Raw genomic sequence first — 23,590 nt, forward strand, 5'->3', positions numbered from 1 at the left:
TTAAATGGTCTCGCGCCGCATTATCTAAGTGAACTGCTAGTGTCTTATGATCCACCACGCCTACTTCGATCACAGGATGCTGGCTGCCTGTCAGTACCTCGTATCACAAAAACTACAGCTGGGGGCAAAGCCTTTTCTAACAAAGCCCCAAAGTTATGGAATAGCCTTCCAAATAGCGTTCGGGACTCAGACACAGTCTCAGTATTTAAGTCTAGGCTGAAAACCTATTTATTTAGTCAAGCATTTTGTAAATAGATTTGTGAAGGACTCATGGACGTAGAGCATTATGGAGAACTGGTATGTTTAGATGCTGTCTTCCCAACTCTCACTGATCACTCAGGTTTGTTGATGGTGAAGTGATTGGTTGCTCTACAACCCAGGGAGTCCTCATGTCCGTGTTTCCTTCTGGCTCTCCCTTTTAGTTATGCTGTCATAGTTAGTCCTGCCGGAGTCCCTGCTGCACTCTACACTAAATATACATTCACCTCTTACGTTATCTGACTGTGATCATACTATATCTGTTATCTCTCCTCTTCTCTCTCTTTCACTACCTCTCCATTTCCCTCTTCCTGTCTCTCTGTCAAGCTACACGTCGTTCAACCCTTTGCCCTCTGGACCTGTCTGACTCGTCCTGGTACTCAACTTCTGGTCAGAGATCTGGTCGCTTGGATCCCCCGTATGGTCCCTTTGGAATGCGTTTGGAAACTGGAGTTGGTCACATGCTAGCATGAAGACGGTCCTGGCCTCGACGGACATCCGAAGCCGTTTCTCGGAGGTCTCAACTCAACGCTCGATAGTCCAGCACTGGAACAAGTCTACCAGAGCCTGCAATAACTAACTGGACTCCACATTAACTTAAAGACATTAACTGTTTTACTGGACTGTCTGCTGGCTTACACATAGCATGTAATCACCCATATGAGGATGGGTTCCTGTTGAGTCTGGTTCCTTCCGCTGCTTTGTGACAATGTCAACTGTAAAAAGCGCTCTACAAATAAAATGGAATTGAATTGAATTCAGCCCCAACTTCCTGCTGCATGAAAATGTTAGCATCAGAGTGTGACAGTTTAACCTGCACTGGACTGAAACACAGGAGGCGTCTTTAACATTAACGAGTTACATCGTTAAGTAACGCTCTTTTTAAAATGACTTTGGAGACTGTCGTGTGGAGTTGAACATCATCCTGAGCAAAATACATGTAATGACACAGAAAGAGAAAAATGGACTTTAAACTAGTTTTTTTTTTTCTTTTTTTTTCCCTCAATGAGTGAAAAGACAAAAAACAGACAAGCGTTTTTTAAATCCCAAACAAGAACCATTAAGAAAGCACTTTATTAACATAAACCAGCCAGCAGAAACTAAAAGCCTTAAAAAAAAAAGAAAAAGAAAAAAGAAAAAGCACAAATCTCTGGTCGTCAAAGGCTGTTCAACTTCTCTCCCCGATACTCTTTTTTTATAGTCTCTACAGTTTCATATTGCATCGTTTCAAACACTCAAGGCCACGTTTGCTCTTTTCCCTTCAGGAAAATCGGAATGATTACAATCTATTAAAGATGATTATCACTCAGCTCTCAACACCAAGATAAAAGCAGAAAGAATCCCTTGATCCAACAGAAGCTGCTCATAAACTCTGATTTATATACAAATGTAAACCCAAACAAGGTGCAGATAAAGTTTGACCACTCCACTGTTCTCTGCCCCAAAGATGGTGCCCTCTGAAGCCCCACCCCCTCACTCACATGACCCTGATCTGAGGGTTCCTGTCAGCGTCCATCAATTCATGAACTGTACTTCTCTCTACTCCACATACTGGCCTGTTCTGGAGCTTTCAACCATTTCCCACAGTCCTCATCAGCAGGTTGGCCACTAAAATAAAAGTAAAGTGTGAATAAAATGTGCTCAGAATAAAGAGGAAACTTTGACTATGTTTAAATGACAACTTACCTACTGCTGATGAAGACCATGTGAAATGGTTGAAAGTAGACGGAGCAGGCAGCTGATTAACAGGAAATTGATTAGAAACTATTTGATCATCAATCATAAAAACAAAGATCGATTTTCTCTTCACAATAAAATGCATGAAGATCAAAGGACTGAACGAGTAACAGTTTAAGTAAGTGGACGTTGACGGTCACAAATTGGACTAATGTGGTCGGTCGGCTCGTCAGAAACCAATTTCAGCAGTTGCAGATCTTTAGTTTCACAAATCACCTGTTTTATCTCCGACTCAGTCAGAAAAGAAGAGTCCTGGCTGGGACCCCCCGCCCCCCCCCCATCACTAACGAGCTGCTGATCTGTTAACGAGCAGACAGGAAGCTTTGAGCAGCAGGGGGCACCACACTCTGGTCCTGAGGCTGCATCAAGAAACTTTATCAAGGTTTTCCTTAAAACAAGCTGAGCTGCTCGATAAGCTCATGTTTAAAAATCCTCACAGGTAAACTCACCTTTAACCGAATGTTTTTACTGCATGTTTGTTGTTGGCTGCAACAACTTAGGTGTCTTGATAATTAATCAGTTAATAATGAACTGTTCTGACAGTTAATTAGTTAAATGAAGACACTGGATTTCACCTTTACATGGAAATTCCAAACAGAGCTTTTTGCCTATGTTCTGACATTTTGTATAATTGACAGATGAATTGAAAAATGCTGCCATCTGATCCGTTTGTGCAGTTTAAAAAAAAAAAAAAAAAAAAAAAGACACTAACAGTGTTTCAGCTATTTAATAATTCACTCATTTGACATTTTCAAGTTTCCCCTCTGTGAGAACATATAGCTCAACATTAAATAAACCCTTTTCACTATTTTCTGACATTTTAAAGAGATCAATTAACTGATCAGTAAAATACGATCAATCGATCGACTGATGGTAAAACTGCTGCAGCTCTGACGTGTTTTAAGAAAAATCCTGCTTCGTCACTCCCAGTCGTTTTTGTTGTTATGGTTCCTCCGGTAAATCGGCACATTAATGCTGTGGAATGGCGGCACCCAACGGTTGTCATGGAGACCCACATTGCAGCCAGGCGTGTCCCTGTGGGCGCCATGGCAACACATCCAGTACCCGGGCCCATAGGGCAGCGCCTGGCAGTATGGCTTGTGGTGCCAGCGGCACAGTGACACGTCGCCGCGGTCATACCGCTTCTTGCACTGCTTGCAGGGGTCGTCACGGTAACGGGGGTCAGACACCCAGAGTGAGTCGGCGGGCCGCACGCCATAGTTCTCGATGACAAACTTAAAGTAGTGGCATGTGCACTTGAGCGCAGCGAGACTCTGCGTGGGCAGCAGCAGGAAGATCTTTACCAGCAGGTGGTGCGGGAGCACGGCCAGGTACGGCTGCGGCGCCAACAGCTGCTGCACCCGCTGACGCATCTCCAGGAAGTCCTGTGACGCCGACGCACGCCGGCTCAGAGGACTCGAACCTACAACCTGCCCCCCAGGACCAGATCGTCTCCTTCTCTTCTCTGAATGGCTGCCAATGTCAGGGCAGGCGCCAACATTGAGGGGGACTGGCTGAGAGGAGGTGGGCTGCAGGTCACAGGCTGTTCTGTGGCGAGGGGGGTGGTGCTCCGAATCTGGTGGGGGAGGACAGGAGTCTGTGTGGGGGAAGGGTTCAGCAAGGGGACACAAAAACAGCAAGCCAGGCAGAGGCTCCGCCCCCTGAGGTGGAGGAGGTGGGGCGGCAGTCTGTGACACTGTGCTCTTTGTCAGACCTTCACCCCCTCTGGCCTCCTCAGACTCACCCACTAACTCACCTGGGTGGAGAGGGGAGGGCGTGGCCAGAGCTGAAGCAGGTGTGTCTGTGGTTGTTTCTAAGCAGCTGATTGGCTCCCTGCTCGCACTCTGAGCTCCCGGCAGTGTTGATGATGAAAGTGATGATGTCACTGATGATGCAAGCTGCGAGGGAGCAGAGCTCTGGTCCCCAGCGAGCAGGACTCGTCCCACTGACCTCCTCAGGCTGTTGCTCCTCGACAGATCTCCCTCTGCCCTCCTCCTCAGACACTCCGATTCCAGCTTGGCCACGATCTCTGACACCCTGATGTTCTCTGGCTCCTCCCCCCTGACCTCGAACCCCTCCCTCCTGACATCAAGGAGCGGGGCTCTGGACAGTGTGATTGTGGTGGAGCTCCTCTGGAGAGCAAGCAGAGGTTTACAGTCTGGCCGCCGCTCGCTTACCCTCTGCTCCAGGAACGCCACCATCTCCACCACCGACACCTTGTGCTCCTCCTCTTCTGTCACCACGTCGCCACCACACTGATCGACGTCCGACTGCCGAGTCAAGGTTGGGCAGCATGGAGACGACTGGAGGGAATAAGTTCTCAGGTCCCGCTGGAGGTTTTGTTTCTGGTTGTTTCCAGACCTGCGGCGGCGTTTGGCGCTGCAGTTTTCCTCCCAGCTTCCTTTTGCCTTCGTGGCCCGTGCCGGACATGACACGGCGACATGATTCATGCAAATTGCCGGCGTTCTATCCTGGCTGTTGGAGGTGCTGGTTGAGATGCGTTCCCCGCCTCCGGCACCGTCTGTCCATCCTGCCTCTGAGGCAAAGATGGCGATCTTCTCGCGGACGTGTCCAGGCTTAATAACAGCCCAGATGTCCAGGGGACTTTCTGCATCCTCTGTGGCGGTCTGGTGGAGTGTGGGAGTGTCATTCTCGCAGCCCGGCGCTGGGTGGGCGAGCTGCAGGGAGGGGCTGGACAAAGCCTTCGTCTGCAGTGATGCCACGCTGCTGCTGAAGATGCCGTTTGTTGTGCTGGTGCGGTGCAGCATGTTGGTGGAGATGATGCTGAACGGGAGGCGGGTGCTGTTGAAGATGCCATGGTTGCTGCTGCAGGTCCTCGGCAACGCCCCCTGTTGGCCCACAAACAGACTGCTTCGCTGGGACGACGTCTGAACACCAGCTGCATCCAAACACAACTCTGTGCGCATGAGCTTCGGACACGTCTTCAGATGCATGATGGTCCTGGGGGGGGGACAACACATATACAAACATTAAAAATGTATTGAAATTATCACTATGCAGCAAATTGTGCCAAAAGATGGCCTTTCCCCCAGCTATTTATCCCAGCTTTTAAAGCTTTATGAGCCTGCACGTAGCCTGAGATCCTCTGGTAGAAATCTTCTGTATGTCCCTGATGTCAGAATGACTACTAGAGGTGACAGAGCCTTTTCAGTTAGAGCCCCTAAACTCTGGAACAGCTTACCCGAGGATATAAGATCAGCTGACTCAGTACCATCTTTTAAAACTCTCCTTAAAACATACCTCTACCGACGAGCCTTTTGCGATCTTCTGTAAGCTAAAACAAATCTGTATTTGGGAGGACTCTCCATTAGATTACAATGTCTTTACGTTGGAACTGGTCTCCCCAAGGACCGATGTGGTAGTCGTTTGTATTATTGTTTTGTTTGTATAGCTGTTTCCTGCTCCCCAACCGGTCGAGGCAGATGGCCGTTTAACTTGAGCCTGGTTCTGCTGGAGGTTTCTTCCCCTAGGTGGAGTTTTTCCTCTCCACTGTTTGCCTAGTGCTTGCTCAAGTTGATCTTGTTGGGCTACATGTGTTTCTTGTCTGTCTTGTGAAGCACTTTGTAACATATGTTTAGAAAAGTGCTCTATAAATAAATGTATAGAGCATTTATTATTATATTCCTACAGGACCCAGTCTTCATGGTAAATGTTTTCACCATCGTTACCCGACACCAAAATTCCCTTTAACGTGACCCAACGTTAACGTGAACTTCACCCCAACAAACGCTAAATGTGTGTAAAACATCTGGGTTAGGGTTTCAGAAAGACTCTCAGACCTTCGTCCTACTTTGTAAAACAAGGACTGGTCTAAGACTCCGGACCAGGCTGAAGTATCCTTATGATGTTCCAGGGAAACAAACGCAACTCATTTCACTGAACAACCTCAGAGACAGAAGGACTCCCATCAAATAAATCTACAGACCTACTAAAACCAATGCACAAATGTGATGATGTTAAAATGTTCTTCTGACAAACAGACGTCAGCAGAAACAGAATAAACAATTAAAACCGGTTCAGAGTCTTCTGACTGAAAACACACCTCGGGCCAGTGCCTGTTTATCACGTGACAAATGATCACACACACACACTCCTTTATTTTTGGCGCTGTGGATGAAGAATGCCTTATAAGCACCGGCTTGTCTCAGAGTTTTACTGGAACACACACTTAGAGTTCTCCTTTAAAATTCAGACAGTGGACATGGACCAATCATCTTTAGCTACATTCAAATCCTGATGTCTTTCTGTTAACGAACATGTAAGCAACATACTGAAAAGTCTCAGCAGAACCTGCTGTTCTGATATTTTCCTTCTAGTTTGTCTCAGACAGACGTTTCTGGTCTCTCCGTCTCTGTTGTTCTGCTGCAGCATCCCAGTGTGTAAACTTGTCTTTACACCATGGACCAAAACAAACAGGACTTAAAGGTCTGACTTCTTCCTGTCGACCACAAGCAAAAACACAGCTCTACATGTTAGCGGATGGTAACCAGGCTGGATCGAGACTAGCTCTTCACTTTCTTCACTCTGATGTAACAAACAATAACATTCTAAATTAAAATTACTGATCATACACTGGATTTAATTTTCATTCAGATAAAATAATTACTGTTAAACTGGACTGTGAGCTCACGCTCCTGTTTAACTGTGTAACACTGTGTAACGCTCTATTTGTGCCGTTCACCTCGACATCATCACGACCAAACGTGAAACAGCTGCCATCGTGAAAACACTCCAGTTATTCAGTGTTACAAACCACGAGCTATGGTGTAAACACGAATCTGTTCCTCTAGCTGGACTTCATCTATCACTGGTTAAAAAAAAAACATCTCCCACCCCCCTAAAACTTGGTGCTGTTATAAAAGCCTCAAGTCTGAAACCTCATGTAGTTCCTCTTGGTTTTCCTTCGACCACATGTGCAGACATGTGCAGGAACACAGCTGAACATTTTAACTACAGCATTACGTCATGATAAGCAGCAGTGTGAGCTCATTCTGCTGCTCTGCTGCCCATAAACACACCTAGGACCAACAAAACGGCCTTACACTGTTCAGCTAAGAAAGAAAAAAAAAGATCTTCACGTTTCACACAACTGCTTTAACATTTTTGTTTCTTTGTAGTGACTAAATACAGAGGATGCTAAAAGTCAGAGCAGAGAAAATCTGAGCTATGAACCCGGAAACAACCTGTAAAAAGGTTTTAGAAACAGGAAGTCTCAGAGGTGGAGGAGGAGTCTCCAGAAGAACACCTCGAGACCTTGACCGTGTTCCACTTTCTGCGTGTTTAAGGGACAGAAACAGTTCAGTGTGTTCAAAAAAGCACAGATTTTTATGAGGTCTCTGAACTCTGGACCCGGAGCAGACATGAGAAAGAGGGCAGGAGTCCGACCACCTGAGATGCTGCTATAACACCTTCACATCATTTCAGACTAGACGAGTCAACTCATCTGACTATTGCTTGATGTCTAGGGTTCAGACTGAGGGGTTCACATGCAGGTTAACACCCCCCTGATCTCCTGGATCATGGACTCCCTCACTAACCCACAGTACGTCCGCCTGCAGAACTGTATGTCTGACACTGGTCTGTAGCACACGTGCTCCACAGGGGACAGTTCTGTCTCCATTCCTCTTCACCCTGTACACCTCAGACTTTAGGTACAACTCAGAGTCCTGTCATCTTCAGAAGTTCTCTGATGACTCTGCAGTTGAAGGATGTATTAAGGGTGGAGATGTCACAGAGTACCGTGGAGTGGTGGACAGTTTTGTTGGCTGGTGTGGACTCAACCATCTTCAACTGAACATCAATAAAACAAAGGAGCAGGTGATGGACTTCAGGAAATCTGGGAGTCCTGTCATCCCTCTCTCTATACAGGGGGAGGAGGTGGAGGTCGGGTGTCCGAGTACAAATACCTGGGAGTGGACAACAAACTGGACTGGACCAAAAACTCATCAGCACTGTACAGAAAGGCTCAGAGCCGGATGTACTTTCTGAGGAGACTCAGGTCCTTCAACGTCTGCAGCACCGTGCTGATGATGTTTTATGAGTCTGTGGTTCCAGTGTCATCTTCTATGCTGTGGTCTGCTGGGGCAGCAACATGAAGGTGTCAGACACTAACAGACTAAACAAACTGATTAGGAGGGCTGGCTCTGTTCTGGGGGTGGAGCTGGACCCTCTACATGTTGTGGCTGAAAGGAGGATGCTGTCCAAACTCCTCTCAATCCTGGACAATCCCTCCCACCCACTGCACAGTGTGTTGGCTGGACAGAGGATTACGTTCAGCCAAAGACTTGCCAAATGCTCCAAGGATCTCCACAGGAGATCCTTTCTACCTGTGGCCATCAATCTGTACAATTCCTCCCCCCTCTGTAAGGGGTGGGGGAAGTGATAGTTGTGTCTTATACTTGCTGTCAATCCACAATAAGCTATAAATATTGATCCATTTTCAATAATCTATTTTACATATTCTGTATATATACTGAGTTCCCTCTATTGATCTTATTGTGTATTTATGTTCATGTGGATCTTTCCTGGTTGTGGTTCCTTTTCTTTCCGTCTGTGTTGAGAATAACTGTAATGAGGCAAAACAATTTCCCTCTGGGATTAATAAAGTTTTTTGAATCTTGAAACAAGTAATTAGTACATGTTGGAAAACAACTTATTTCTAAATGTCACATTTTAACTAATGCCCAAAGAGCTTCTGTTTAGTTTTCATTTTTACAAAAATCATCATCCAGCAGAATGAGAGAAAATGTTTCCTAGAGTTTTGGTTCCAGCACTTTCAGACTTTCAAAGAGTTCACACAGGAATCAGGAAAGTAGGGAAGTCATAGAGATCAGGGACAGGTTCAGACTCTGGATCATCTGCACCTGTTTTGTTAAATAATCCGTTGTCATTTTTTAAGCTCCACTACTTTGTGACTGATTTCACACGTTACATGGACCAAAAACTGTAATTTATGAATACTAACTATAAACCAATAACTACTACAGCTACTATAGCCTTGGATCCAAACTGGCCTGTGATTGGCTGCTGTGGGCAAAAGAGATGGGACTTACATCAGGCTGTGAGCTCATTGGTTGGTGATGGTGACAGGAGGCGTTGTCCTGGATTGAGTGACAGCTCCTCTGATCGTTAAGCCTCACATGACTAATGTTCACGACGAGTCCTCCCAGACAGAAACAAACGTCCCTCCTCCGAATCCTCAGAATTCTCCTGAGACCGACCTGCAGGAGAACACACGTTACCGATAAATACACACAGAACCTACAGGAGAACACACACGTTACCGATAAATACACACAGAACCTACAGGAGAACACACACGTTACCGATAAATACACACAGAACCTACAGGAGAACACACACGTTAGCGATAAATTGAAGACCTCCTGATCTCAGTGTCACTTAAATGCTGTGTGTCGAACTCCAAACAGCCTGTGGTTTATGTAAACACTCAACCGTGAAGACCTGTTAGTCAGAGGATCTTCTGCCAGGTTCTCCCATATTCAAGTTGGGTTCCTGGACTCTAAAGTTGGGTATCGTTTGAATTAGATTGATTCCAATTCTTGCTTATTGATTCAGGTTCTTCTCGAATCCGTGTTTCAATTCCGAAATGGTTAAAAACTATTATTGATAATATTAAGAATTATTGTTTGAATTGAACTGAACGTTGGCTGCACAGAGAAAGAGCTAAAGCAGCTGGTCAAACATTACAAAATTAAATCTTTCTATCATTTTATAGAGTGAAAAAGTTTATTCCTCTCACATAGTCATGCAGTTTCCTCGAATCTAAACAAATAAAAGCCCTGCGATTAGGATTTTTGCTACGAGTACAATGCACTTTCCAGTTCGAAGTTGGTTCTAATTTGGAACGTAACAGAAGAACAATTCAAAAAAGTTACACTGATTTCCTTTCTATCCATCATTACTAAAAGCAGTACAGAGGATTTATGATGATGCTGCTCACATCTCTAACAATATGAACTACAATATCTTCTGTAAACAGACATCTGCTTCGACTCTGTGTTTATAGCTGTGACTGGTCGGAGGGAAACCACACAACAGCCTCAGTTCCTATGTTTTAGTCAAATAAAAACTGTCTGAAGCTTGTTCCAGCCTGTTCAGCCAGACAACCACACCCACAACTCAAACACAAGGCATGCTGGGAAAACAACAAGCTACCAAGCAGTGTGTGTGTGTGTGTGTGTGTGTGTGTGTGTGTGTGTGTGTGTGTGTGTGTGTGTGTGTGTGTGTGTGTGTGTGTTCAAACATCATGCAGAGCAGAAGATCACACACAAACACAAAGGTATTCTTCTCTGGAGGTACACGTAAAGCTTTATGGTGATGTGCAGAAAAGGGGCTTATGGGTAATGGTCGGTGACGGTCACAGAGCAGCCAACACCTCAAATCTCTACAAGGTGTAGTGTAGAGCTGTGCACAGACCAAGCTGATTGGTTGGCATCATAAAGTCAGGATGTACTAGAGAAGGTAGCTCTGATAACTTCTGTTGTAAACTGGCACTATACAAATAAAATTGAATTGAATTGAATTGAATTAAGCTGCTGACAGTAAACACACTCTGCAGCTCCGATCACTTTCCAACAGGTTTCCAAACAGAAATGTTCCAAACTAGACCCTCAGACAAGTGTGAAGCGAGTTCCACAGGTTCTTTCACTGAAATCTAAAAATACAGCAGAAGAAAATGTGAATGAATGCTTAATGTTTGATGTCTGATGGAGGTAAACAAACTGAGCGGATCCAGTTACTGCAAGAGACAAAGAATAAAACCACATGGAAACGTGTTGGCTAAAGTGAGGAAGGCCTCAGAGGTTCAGCTGATGGGATGAAAACATGATTAATCACCGACAGATTTAGATCCTGATGTCATTACCGTGCCCAGAAACCACCTTTGAACACTGGTTTGTTCCTGATGATCTAAAACTGAGCTGAGGCGACTTTCAAAACTAAAGCAGTAAATGAGTCTTGAAAGTACAGAAGTGAAAGAAGGTTGAGCAGCAGTTTGGAGACAAACACTGATAAAAAATGATTAGTGAGCAGCTGATAAAACCTCAGTCATCAGACCAACAGACTGATTAAAATACAAACCACTTGATCCTACAGCTCTGTGCTCTAGGCCTCTGTTAGTCTGGATTTTCCTCTGCAGCTGAGGACACTAATGTCGCCTGCTCTGATCAGTGCAGACTGGATATCACCACTGACTGATCACATTCAACTCTTTGTCAGCAGGTCCGCTGTTCATATGAACACAGTAAACGGCGCCAAACAGGCAGCTAAGTAATCATAGGACAAAAGTGTGAAGGGCAGGAGAAGCTGCCAATCACCTGAGATCCACGATAGAAACACGTCTGATCAGCAAGAAGTGGTGTCAGCTGACTACTTCATCTCCACAACAGGAAGTGATCGGACGAGAAAACCATAAGATGATAGAATAACTTTTTCTTTAAGAAAAAAAAAGGGGGGTGGGAGGGGGCGACCAACATGAGGAATTTGTTACCTAGTGATTTACTGGATTCATTCATCAGTGGTTCAGGGTAGACGATGTCAGAAAAGAAGAAAAAATTATTCAGTTTGAAACAGAAAGAACATTTCTAAACTGGAAGAGAAACAAGTTTTTCCATTTTCATCAGTCCATCCAACAAATACCTGATTAATGAACCGTTTCAGCTCTTTTCACACCGTGTCACATTCAACATCCTTATCCACTGTTGCTGAGCTCAGCGAAAGAACAAAGTGACTTTTTGTAAATCCTGATTCAGTCACTGACTTGTTGTCCATTAACTCAAAGGCTCCAGTTAATGTTCACACATTAACATGGAGGATTATAATTAGGACGTCCTGTTGTCCTGGGACATTAAAATAGCATCAGGGACAATACAACTGTCATGATAAATGTTGTTGTTCTAATTAATTCAATTAAAACAAACCTGTCGGACATTCAGAGTCAAATTCCAACATGAGACTGAACAAACAGCTAGAACCACTAAAAGAGGTGAAGATGGACCAGTCCATGTTTATCTGGTGCTGAAGTAGGACTCAGACAGCTGTGAGACACACAGGAGGAGTTATTTTTAACTCTGATTAACACCCTGGGACAATTTGATCCAATTCTCTGACCCAGATTTGTGTCTGTTTTCACCCAGTATCTGCTGATACTGGAACAGTTCGTTAGTTTGTCTGCACTGCACTTGACCATACAGGCAAACACTGCTACATGCAGGTAAATCAGTCCAACAGGTGTGATGTCTAAAAGAAGACCAAAGCTGCACCATTAAGGGTTTTAAATAACTGATGCTGTGTACAACCTCATTTCTATGTGATGATTATTCTGTAGGGAGGTTTCCTGCAACAACAAATGACAGGACTCTGTTACACCATGTGACAAAATACTAAATTATATTTTTAAACATGGAGACAAAACAAAATGTTTAAAGATATTTAAGATATTTTATCCAGAATCATGCAGCAGCAACAATGTTTAGCTGAAGCTGAAACATCCGATAAATAAGTTCAATGAACAGAATCAGAACACAGATTTGTATCCTGAGGAAAAAGCCTGAACCATGAACTTAATGAAAGGTTCACATACTTTTTCTTGCCTCTGTAATAATAATAGTTTGTAGACATGTTTCACAGTGAATGTTCAGCTCAGCTGCCGTGTTCTGAATTAAATCCTCCAGGTTTATCACACGTGATCATCAAACACTTGGCCTGACCAACTGATCAACACTGATCATGATTTCTTTGATCTTCCCAGGAAAGGACATAAACTTGATATACGAATCTGTGTTAATAAACTGTTTCCTACGCATATTATTATTAAAACCGGCCCATAAAAAGTGACTTTAACTGTCAGAGTACTCACAGCGGAGTGAGAAGTAACTGTAACTGTCAGAGTACTCACAGCGGAGTGAGAAGTAACTGTAACTGTCAGAGTACTCACAGTGTACTCACAGTGTACTCACAGTGAAGTGAGAAGTGACTAACTGTCAGAGTACTCACAGCGGAGTGAGAAGTAACTGTAACTGTCAGAGTACTCACAGTGTACTCACAGTGAAGTGATAAGTGACTGTAACTGTCAGAGTACTCACAGTGTACTCACAGTGGAGTGACAAGTAACTGTAACTGTCAGAGTACTCACAGTGTACTCACAGTGGAGTGAGAAGTGACTGTAACTGTCAGTGTACTCACAGTGTACTCACAGTGAAGTGATAAGTAACTGTAACTGTCAGAGTACTCACAGTGTACTCACAGTGGAGTGAGAAGTGACTGTAACTGTCAGAGTACTCACAGTGTACTCACAGTGGAGTGACAAGTAACTGTAACTGTCAGAGTACTCACAGTGTACTCACCGTGGAGTGATAAGTAACTGTAACTGTCAGAGTACTCACAGTGTACTCACAGTGGAGTGACAAGTGACTGTAACTGTCAGAGTACTCACAGTGGAGTGACAAGTAACTGTAACTGTCAGAGTACTCACAGTGTACTCACAGTGGAGTGAGAAGTGACTGTAACTGTCAGAGTACTCACAGTGTACTCACAGTGGAGTGAGAAGTGACTGTAACTGTCAGAGTACTCACAGTGTACTCACAGTGGAGTGAGAAGTGACTGTAACTGTCAGAGTACTCACAGTGTACTCACAGTGGAGTGAGAAGTGACTGTAACTGTCAGTGTACTCACAGTGTACTCACAGTGGAGTGACAAGTAACTGTAACTGTCAGTGTACTCACAGTGGAGTGACAAGTAACTGTAACTGTCAGTGTACTCACAGTGGAGTGACAAGTAACTGTAACTGTCAGTGTACTCACAGTGGAGTGACAAGTAACTGTAACTGTCAGTGTACTCACAGTGTACTCACAGTGGAGTGAGAAGTGACTAACTGTCAGAGTACTCACAGTGTACTCACAGTGGAGTGAGAAGTGACTGTAACTGTCAGAGTACTCACAGTGTACTCACAGTGGAGTGAGAAGTGACTGTAACTGTCAGAGTACTCACAGTGTACTCACAGTGGAGTGAGAAGTGACTGTAACTGTCAGTGTACTCACAGTGTACTCACAGTGGAGTGACAAGTAACTGTAACTGTCAGTGTACTCACAGTGGAGTGACAAGTAACTGTAACTGTCAGTGTACTCACAGTGGAGTGACAAGTAACTGTAACTGTCAGTGTACTCACAGTGGAGTGACAAGTAACTGTAACTGTCAGTGTACTCACAGTGTACTCACAGTGGAGTGAGAAGTGACTAACTGTCAGAGTACTCACAGTGTACTCACAGTGGAGTGAGAAGTGACTGTAACTGTCAGAGTACTCACAGTGTACTCACAGTGGAGTGACAAGTAACTGTAACTGTCAGAGTACTCACAGTGTACTCACAGTGGAGTGAGAAGTGACTGTAACTGTCAGAGTACTCACAGTGTACTCACAGTGGAGTGAGAAGTGACTGTAACTGTCAGAGTACTCACAGTGTACTCACAGTGGAGTGACAAGTAACTGTAACTGTCAGTGTACTCACAGTGGAGTGACAAGTGACTGTAACTGTCAGAGTACTCACAGTGTACTCACAGTGGAGTGACACGTAACTGTAACTGTCAGTGTACTCACAGTGGAGTGATAAGTAACTGTAACTGTCAGAGTACTCACAGTGTACTCACAGTGAAGTGATAAGTAACTGTAACTGTCAGAGTACTCACAGTGTACTCACAGTGAAGTGAGAAGTGACTGTAACTGTCAGAGTACTCACAGTGTACTCACAGTGGAGTGAGAAGTGACTGTAACTGTCAGAGTACTCACAGTGTACTCACAGTGAAGTGAGAAGTGACTGTAACTGTCAGAGTACTCACAGTGAAGTGATAAGTAACTGTAACTGTCAGAGTACTCACAGTGTACTCACAGTGAAGTGAGAAGTGACTGTAACTGTCAGAGTACTCACAGTGTACTCACAGTGGAGTGAGAAGTGACTGTAACTGTCAGAGTACTCACAGTGTACTCACAGTGGAGTGAGAAGTGACTGTAACTGTCAGAGTACTCACAGTGTACTCACAGTGAAGTGATAAGTGACTGTAACTGTCAGAGTACTCACAGTGTACTCACAGTGGAGTGATAAGTAACTGTAACTGTCAGAGTACTCACAGTGTACTCACAGTGGAGTGAGAAGTGACTGTAACTGTCAGTGTACTCACAGTGTACTCACAGTGGAGTGATAAGTGACTGTAACTGTCAGAGTACTCACAGTGTACTCACAGTGGAGTGATAAGTGACTGTAACTGTCAGAGTACTCACAGTGTACTCACAGTGGAGTGAGAAGTGACTGTAACTGTCAGAGTACTCACAGTGTACTCACAGTGGAGTGATAAGTAACTGTAACTGTCAGAGTACTCACAGTGTACTCACAGTGGAGTGAGAAGTGACTGTAACTGTCAGTGTACTCACAGTGTACTCACAGTGGAGTGAGAAGTGACTAACTGTCAGAGTACTCACAGTGTACTCACAGTGTACTCACAGTGTACTCACAGTGGAGTGAGAAGTGACTGTAACTGTCAGAGTACTTTTTTTCCAGCACAGCGGGCCAGAGCAGGAAAACCAGCCGCAGACAGACGCACACAGTCCGGGCAGCTGCTGTGAACTTCAGGCCTCTGCACCAGCTCCACCGTCTGACAGCTAACGCCAGTTAGCATTTAGCACCAAACACACTCAGAGCGACTCACACCATCGCTGGAGTCGGTTTAATCCGCACGGACCCGCTGCTCAGACACAGTTTAAAGTCTCGATCACAGGAAAACGCAACGGTCTGCAGCGGAGCTCACTCCCGACACAACTCGATAAAGTTTGCTAGCCGCTGAGCTAACTAGCACGCTACTCGCTGCGGCCGTTAGAAATCATAATACACCTGGCTAACTAACTAGCCTCAGCAGCTAACGATCGCAGAACCGAGGGGGCGTCGACATTTCAACAAACCAAAAGTAAAATTTAAAAAGACCCATTTCTCTCGGTGTGTTCACACACAGACGAACCGAGCTAGCACCAGACGCTAACAGGAGTCAGCCAGAGGCCGAGGGTCAGACTAACCTGGAGGAGGAACTCTCCGTCTCTTCCCCGCTGCTGAGGACGGAAAAGCTGCTGGCAGCGACCAAAACCGTTCAAACCCTCCGGTCCCGGTTCGTGCTATAAGCACGAAGCACCCTCTCTGTCGGTTTCCTCAGTTTCCCTCTGATACAACGGAGTTTTAACGAATTAATTCGCCGTTGAAACGGAACTCCGCCGTTAACGAACCTGTCCGTTCCTCTATCACCTAACTACTGACCGAGCACTGACGCACAGCTGGGACGGCTGCGTCATGACGTAGCCAGGTCTGCCAAAGATCGTCTATAGGTTATTTATGCCTCATTTTCTTGTTCTATTTTGATTATTTCTTTAACTTTATGCTGTGAGACTGATGGATTAGTTAGATTATTAATAGTTATTTTCATTCCAAATTAATATGTTGATATTTTCTCTACTATTGATTAGCTTATTATCTAAAATATGTATTACAATGGCCCAACATATTCACATGCTGCTCCTGATGGTTTAGGCCTACATATTTAAAACCCCAAATATTCAATTACATTTTTTTCTCCTGTGTTGTTTTCTGTGTTGAGTCTTTGCTCATTTTTACCAGTATTTTTAATTTTTCAGCATTAGCTGACTTCATATAAACCTGACTGACATGAGCAGCAGAGTGGGACCTCCTCTTTTTCACCATTTTCAGCTCAACCACAAAAACCTGCAGCCGGTCCAGGTGGATCAGGTGGACCAGGTGGTCCAGGTGGTCCAGGTGGTCCAGGTGGACCAGGTGGTCCAGGTGGTCCAGGTGGACCGGGGCAACTGGCAAAACTGGGAGAACCAGCGGAACCAGGAGGATCACTAGAACCAACAGAACCCCGAGGCTTCATACGATTAGGGGTCGAAGGTCAGTTAGGAGGGACCCTTCCTTCCTCCCCTGCCCCAAAAACAAAACCTACCAGTTCAGGTGCGTCAGTGTCGCCCTCTGGAGGTTGTGAAGTGAAACTCTTCACATCAAAATGACTTTTCCATTCTATTAACAATAATAATAATTACAAAGTTGGCTTTTCACCAAATTGTAACACTGATTTGAACACCGAGTTTCTTTATTTTTATATGAATGAAAATGATTAAAAGTTTTTTTTTCATTTTTGAGTGAAAATAAATCGCGTTAACTGAGCACGAAAAAACACAGTCAACAAACTGTGTGTGTGAAGTTGAATCGACCGTTTATTAACAGACATTGCTGACAAAACCTCTCAGGTAATCAAAGAGCACTATATGAATGAAAAAAGATCCATAATAGAAGTGAACAGCAGAAGGTTCTAAGGTTTTCTAAGAACGGTTCTGTTGGTTCCTGTAGGTGTGTGAAGAGTTCTGACTGTGAAAACTGATGATTATAGAGAAAAAACAGTCCAGAGATAAACAGACACAAACTGCAGCAAACCCAACATTCAACTTTTATTTCTATGAGCGTAGAAGAAATTGAGAGGATTTACTGTTGATTAATTAACCTCACTAAGAATCATCCACATATATGTTCAAGATTTATTTGGATCTGCTGAGGATCTATGGACAGTTTAGAAATGATCTTCTCATTTACATTGAATTTAAAATGTTGGAAAATTGATAGATACTGGAAAATCTAATATGGATCCACAAACTATGTTCTATCGATTGATCTCCTGTGGATCTCCAGTACATCTCTGTATGATCCCCAGTCTTACTGTGATATATTTCTAACTAATGATCTATTACAGATAAACCCTCTCCCTTTAAAGATCTCTAGTTGATCCCTAGTAGATCTGTGCCCTGTATCAGGGCAGAGTCTCCATCTGGACCTTGGACAGGGTGAGGTCGTAGTAGATGTTGAGTGTGTTGATGGATCTCAAGTCTTGGAACCGGTGCTTGAACTCCAGCAGATGAACGTTGTTGACGGCTACTTTGAACTCTGTGTTGGTGCAGAGAATCTTCATCTGCAGTGGTAGAAACACAGAGTCAGACAGCCGGTCAGGGACTGAGGGGTTTGCTAAGAACCTACACGATGATGATAAACGCTTCAGCTGCACTGACACCTGACAACGACCCAGTGATTTTTATTAAATACACTAAATAGTTGAATTCATTTTATTAGAAAAGCAAGATAAAACACTGTTGGATTCTTCCTGTAACTTCTACAACGGTACCGTTGAGCCCATCTTGAGCGGCTGCATCCCTGTGTGGTGCGGCTGTACTACTGTGATGGACTGCAAGGTCTGCAGAGAGGGGTGAAGACTGCTGAGAAGATCACCAGGACCTCACTGTCCTCTCTGCAGACTGGAGAGCTGTCTCCATCTTCAAGCTGTGGACCCCACCCACCCCCAACACAGACTGTTCACACTTCTACCCTCCGGTCAAAGGTTCAGGAGTGTGAAATGCGGGACATCCGGACTGATCCGGAACTCCTTTTTCCCCTCAGCCATCAGACTTTTAAACAAGTTTTTAAACTGTTTGTGACCTAAACCTGGGCCTCATTCAAGTTTCAAGCTGTGCCAGCACCAGGTGTTTTGTTTGTTTACCAGGTTAGCTTGTTGAATGCCACATTAGCTGCACAGCTAACCGGCCACTTTGCAGAGGGTCTGTTCTCCACATTTTCGGACTGGCTGCTCACTATAATCTACACGACTTCTCAGCATCACAGCATACAGGCACATTTTAGGACCTGTTCAAGGACACGTTTTTTATTAATATGGGCACTTTAAATAGTCGTCGCAGGAGGAAAACTCAGATTCACAGAACCAGTTGATACCTAGCTGGTATCATGGTACCAAATGCTACACTTAGATAAACCCAAGTTGACCAGACTAAGTTGAACTTGCTCTGGAGTCCAGGACAGCTTTTCTACTGATGTAAAATAAAGATCTGACCTCAAACGGTTGTCCCGGGACAAAGGGGAAGTTCTGCAGCTCTCTCTCCTCTCTCCCCCATTTAGTGCCAATGCAGCTGTTCCTGACAATCACCCTCCGGCCGCCCTCGTTGAAGCGAGGGTTAAAGTGAAAGGCCAGATCGTTTGCCGTTTTCAGATCCACGGTGATCCTGAAAAACAGTAAAGACCAACACAGTCCTGAAACCAACAGAGTCTGATTAACTTTAATTTGATTGACATCAGACAAAGACAAACCTTCCAAATTAATTAACATCGACCAAATGTTCCTGTGGTTCTGTTCTGTACCATATCAAGTCTTATTGGGGAGCAGTAAAACACGTCCTTCTCCTCAGGGATGAATAAAAGATTTGATTTTATTAAGGCTGAAACTGACTTGTCAGCGTTGGGTTTGATGGTTCCAGCAATGCTGATCAGCAGCTTGTTGAAAACTCCACTGGGCAGTTTCTGTGTGTATGGCACCGTCTGTCAACAACAAGGCAGCTGGTTACTACACCCATCTGATTACACATCCATCTATCCATCCATCCATCCATCCATCCATCCACCCATCTTACCAGAATCTGTTGTTGGGCAGCAGGGATGCCTGGTCCAGGTCCAGGTGAAGGACTGGGCCATCCTCCAGGTGCACTTGGTTGGGAAGGCCAGGTGGGCTGGCTGGGGTTTCCTCCGGGCCAGGTGGGGTTTGGGCCAGGTTGACCTCCAGGCCAAGTGGGGTTAGAAGGTTGACCTGAGAATGGAGTTTCCTATTTTAAACCAGGGGTAGCAAGCTGTGGTCCTCGAGGGCCACTGTCCTGTTTGTTTTCCAACCATCCCTGCACAACTTCTGATTTACTGGACATACCTGGTCCAGGTAGTCAGCAGTGGCTAGGGGATGGGAAACAAGCAGGACCAAAGTTGGCCACCCCAGTTCAGACACATACTCACCTGCTCTCATTGACTTAAACCTCTCGTGTAGGATTTAAACTTGCTCCTGCTGTTTGAAACAACAGCTGTAACTGACTGAGACCAACCAAGAAGATGTTTGTGTACGTTTGTGATTCCACCTTTTACCAGCAGCAGATCAGACGTTCCCGGCTCAGAAAAGCAAGTCAGGACGTTTGCTGTTTGGATTCTGAAATCAACAATGTTCCAATGTTCCCCTGGAAATGAGGAGCATCAAGTCCTGAAGTTTAATTTAGGGATCGTCCAGGTTGAACGATGCAGCCAGTCAGTCGCCATGGTAACAACATTTCTAGTTAACCGTGGTGATTCGGGGGAAGATTAAAAGATTCAGTAACACACACGAGGCCCCTGATTTGAGTTCAGAATCCTCAAACTTCAGGATCAGAGGAATCATTTGTACGATGCTGTCATCACATTAAACGTCTGTTCGAAGGAAACCTCATTTAATAATGAAGAAGACAAGAGTGTTGGTGGGTGTACCTGGCCAGGTGGGGTTACTGGTCTGTCCAGGCCAAGACGGGTTCTGCTCCTGTGATCCTGATTGGCTGTAACCAGGGGGCCAGTCGCTAATAGCGTCTGAGAGCTGCAGACACAGAAACGTGAGTTCACCAGAGGGAAAAGAAATGTTGACGTGAGCAGATACAGCAGCTGAGGATCAAGGGTAATGTAGTATTTAGAGACGATTAGAACCAAACAGGTGGTCGGAATCGGCGTAGGGAGAGTTTCTGTCCTCACTGATATTCAGGACTTGTTTACAAGTTGCAGCCAATCGCAGCTGTTAAGTTTAACTTCTCAGGCTCTGAGCAGCCGGTTCTGTGTTGGTCTGTGCAGTAACTGGTCGTTCTCTAGAGTTAAAGGTTAAAAAGCTGAACTAACTTAGTTTTAATCCTCTGTGGAAAAGACTCAGTGCCGTAACCCTGCTGATACCGAGACCTCAGTCCCTGTAACTTTTTCTCGGATTTATTTATTTATTTATTTATTTATTCTGTTTTTCATAGCTGAAGAATTCTCCAGCAAACCTTCCTGCTGTTCGTCGTGATTAACATGTCTGTTAACATGTCTGTTAACATGTCTGTTAACATGGTTCCACCTGCCGTCAAACACTAAGTAGCCTCAGGTTTAAACTCGGTTTCAGGTTGAAAGTTAAAGTCTAAGTTAAAGTAAAGTGAAAATGTTCGGCTGATATGCAGCTGAACTAATGTCCAGTTTTCATCCCAACATGTGTTTGAAGATGTTTTAAAAAATAAAACTTGGATTCAAGTATTCATCACCTGACTTCAACTGCTTCATTGCAGTATTTTTTTTGAATATAGACTAAATTCATTAAGGTTTGTTTTGCTTGTCACAAGCAGCAGCAGCTGCTTAAATCAACCTGCTGTCTTTACAAACTGTGGTGTGTGTGAGCCGGTGAAGCCTTTTCCCTCTTTCTCTGTAGGAATACTGGACACTTTGCAGTTGTGATGGTAAAAACCATTGATCGCTGCAGTTAATACGGTCTGTTCATTTCAGTGGTCTGACTCTTTGCACAACTACTACCAAACCTGAAATTAGATTATTTATTATTATTGTAGATGTCCCACATGAGTCTAAACTATGGCTGAAAAACTAACTTCAGTAAATCTGTCGCTGACTGTTCAAAGTGTCCCTGAACGCAGCACAGCACACAGTGTGTCTGTCAGTGTCTGTCTGTGGTTTATGAGGTTCAGGGTGTGTGTGTGTGTGTACTCTGAGGGGGCACTCTGATGACAGACTCTTCAGGAATGTTCAGTATGAAGGTGTTGGTTTGTTGGTTTAACATGAATGCGGCCCATTAATAACCCCTCCACACACACACACACACACACACACACACACACACACACAGTCATTCAGTAAGTGACTAGTGATATTTTTTCCAAAACGAGAAAAGTTCCAACAAAGACACTGCAGAACTGAACTGAATTTGATCCGTCACACGTCTTCACGTTCCTGTACGTGGTCCCTGATGAACCAAGGCAATAACAATGATAATGATAATAAACCTTGATAAAACTCATCAACAGCAGCAGGAGCTGAGAGTCCATAAGAAAATTAAGTAATTCAAAGACAAAAAACATCTGAACATGAAGTTCACCTGGATGAGAACGACAGGTGACTGCAGGTTTCTATCATGTGATTTGACATTTGTTTACGATTTGCATCACTGTCGGGAATCTCTCTTTCATCCTAATAATTAACATGGTCCACTGTGTCAGATTGAGCAGGACGACTGGTCTCCACACAAACCCGCCCTTTGTTTTTCATATTTGTCATATCTCTGAGAAAAAGCTTCAATTGTCCAACCTTGTTGTTGTAAGATGAGTTTGTTGTTTATTGTTAAATTGGAAAAAACACATCAAACGAATCAACTGAAAAATAAAACTCAGACTTACGTCCATCCTGACTGTCGCTGATCTGAAACAGAGAGAAAAGGATTAAACTGCAGCAGCAGCAGCAAAAAGCAACGTTTGAGGGCGTGCCGGACGAGTCCTGACAAGAACACAAAAACCTGAACCTGATGAAGAAACTAGACTCAGTTTGGAAGCCTGAGGTCTCTGTCACTCACCGCAGTTACCATGGAAACACTTCATTAGAAACTGGTCTGACCCACCTTCCCTAAACACAAACACACACACACACACACACACACACACACACACACACACACAAACACACAGACACACACACAAACACACAGACACACACACAAAAACACACACAGACACAGACACAAACACACAAACACACACACAAACACACAAACACACAGACACACACACAAACACACAGACACACACACAAACACACACACAAACACACACACACACACACACACACAACACACACACACACACACACACACACACACACACACACACACACACACACACACACACACACAAACACACACACACACACACAAACACACACACACACACACGCGCGCGCGCTCCCTGGTCGGTGTGTCTACGTCTGTAGTCGGAGTTTAAACGTTAAAAAAAGCTGAACCACCACCAACAAACTGACTCAGCTGATCTTTCGGTCACAGAATGATCCACGTTTGCAGCCACGGAACTAAAACTGAGTCAGAACAGAAAACTAGACCAAGAAAACTGGTCCCGTTCCCCAGGAGCTGAAGCTGCTGAGTTTCAGATGAACTTCCTGTTTGTTTCCTGCTTCTGACTCGAGCAAAAACTGAAACTTCTGAGAAACTAAACTAAACTAAGCTAAGCTAAAGGAAACAAGAGAAAAGAATTGACGACGTACCTGAGTCCACCTGAGACCTGCACACACCGACTGACTGAGTGAAAGTCCTGAATCCACAGACCACACCCACCCGGTGTGTCAGTGTGTGTGTACAGGGTGTGTCTGTGTGTGTGTGTACTGGGTGTGTCAGTGTGTGTGTGTCTGTGTGTATGTCTGTGTGTGTCTGTCTGTCTGTGAGTGTGTGTGTGTATGTCTGTGTGTGTGTGTCAGTGTGTGTGTGTCAGTGTGTGTATGTCTGTCTGTCAGTGTGTGTGTGTGTGTGTCTGTGTGTGTGTGTCAGTGTGTGTGTGTCAGTGTGTGTGTGTATGTCTGTCTGTCAGTGTGTGTGTGTATGTCTGTGTGTGTGTGTGCACTGGGTGTGTCAGTGT

At 44.6% G+C, this 23,590-nt stretch overlaps 2 protein-coding genes across 2 annotated transcripts; both read right to left on the minus strand.

Annotated features, from left to right (window-relative positions):
- Positions 1-1,313: 1,313 nt before the first annotated feature.
- On the minus strand, positions 1,314-16,331 carry fbxo34 (F-box protein 34). The gene is made up of 3 exons (XM_026339515.1): positions 16,094-16,331; positions 9,069-9,236; positions 1,314-4,956 (listed from the first exon to the last, which is right to left on the minus strand). Coding segments are annotated over exons 2-3 (2,043 nt in total). The 5' UTR covers positions 9,071-9,236; positions 16,094-16,331; the 3' UTR covers positions 1,314-2,915.
- A 950-nt stretch (positions 16,332-17,281) lies between these two features.
- lgals3b (lectin, galactoside binding soluble 3b) lies at positions 17,282-23,328 on the minus strand. Its single transcript, XM_026339517.1, has 7 exons — positions 23,223-23,328; positions 22,349-22,370; positions 20,418-20,520; positions 19,550-19,722; positions 19,369-19,457; positions 18,976-19,144; positions 17,282-18,045 (listed from the first exon to the last, which is right to left on the minus strand). Exons 2-7 carry the CDS (start codon positions 22,352-22,354, stop codon positions 17,887-17,889), a joined length of 699 nt encoding a protein of 232 aa, XP_026195302.1. The 5' UTR covers positions 22,355-22,370; positions 23,223-23,328; the 3' UTR covers positions 17,282-17,886.
- Positions 23,329-23,590: the final 262 nt, after the last annotated feature.

This window comes from Anabas testudineus, chromosome 22, assembly GCF_900324465.2.
Source record: "Anabas testudineus chromosome 22, fAnaTes1.2, whole genome shotgun sequence".
Lineage (NCBI taxonomy): Eukaryota > Metazoa > Chordata > Actinopteri > Anabantiformes > Anabantidae > Anabas > Anabas testudineus.

What these genes read in the sequence shown, in the direction of transcription:
- lgals3b (XM_026339517.1), bottom strand. An exon ending in CAGTAACCCCACCTGGCCAG is followed by an intron (nt 19,723 to 20,417) that starts GTACACCCACCA and finishes CTCCATTCTCAG; the next exon opens with GTCAACCTTCTAACCCCACT. An exon ending in CTGCCCAACAACAGATTCTG is followed by an intron (nt 19,458 to 19,549) that starts GTAAGATGGGTG and finishes TGTTGTTGACAG; the next exon opens with ACGGTGCCATACACACAGAA.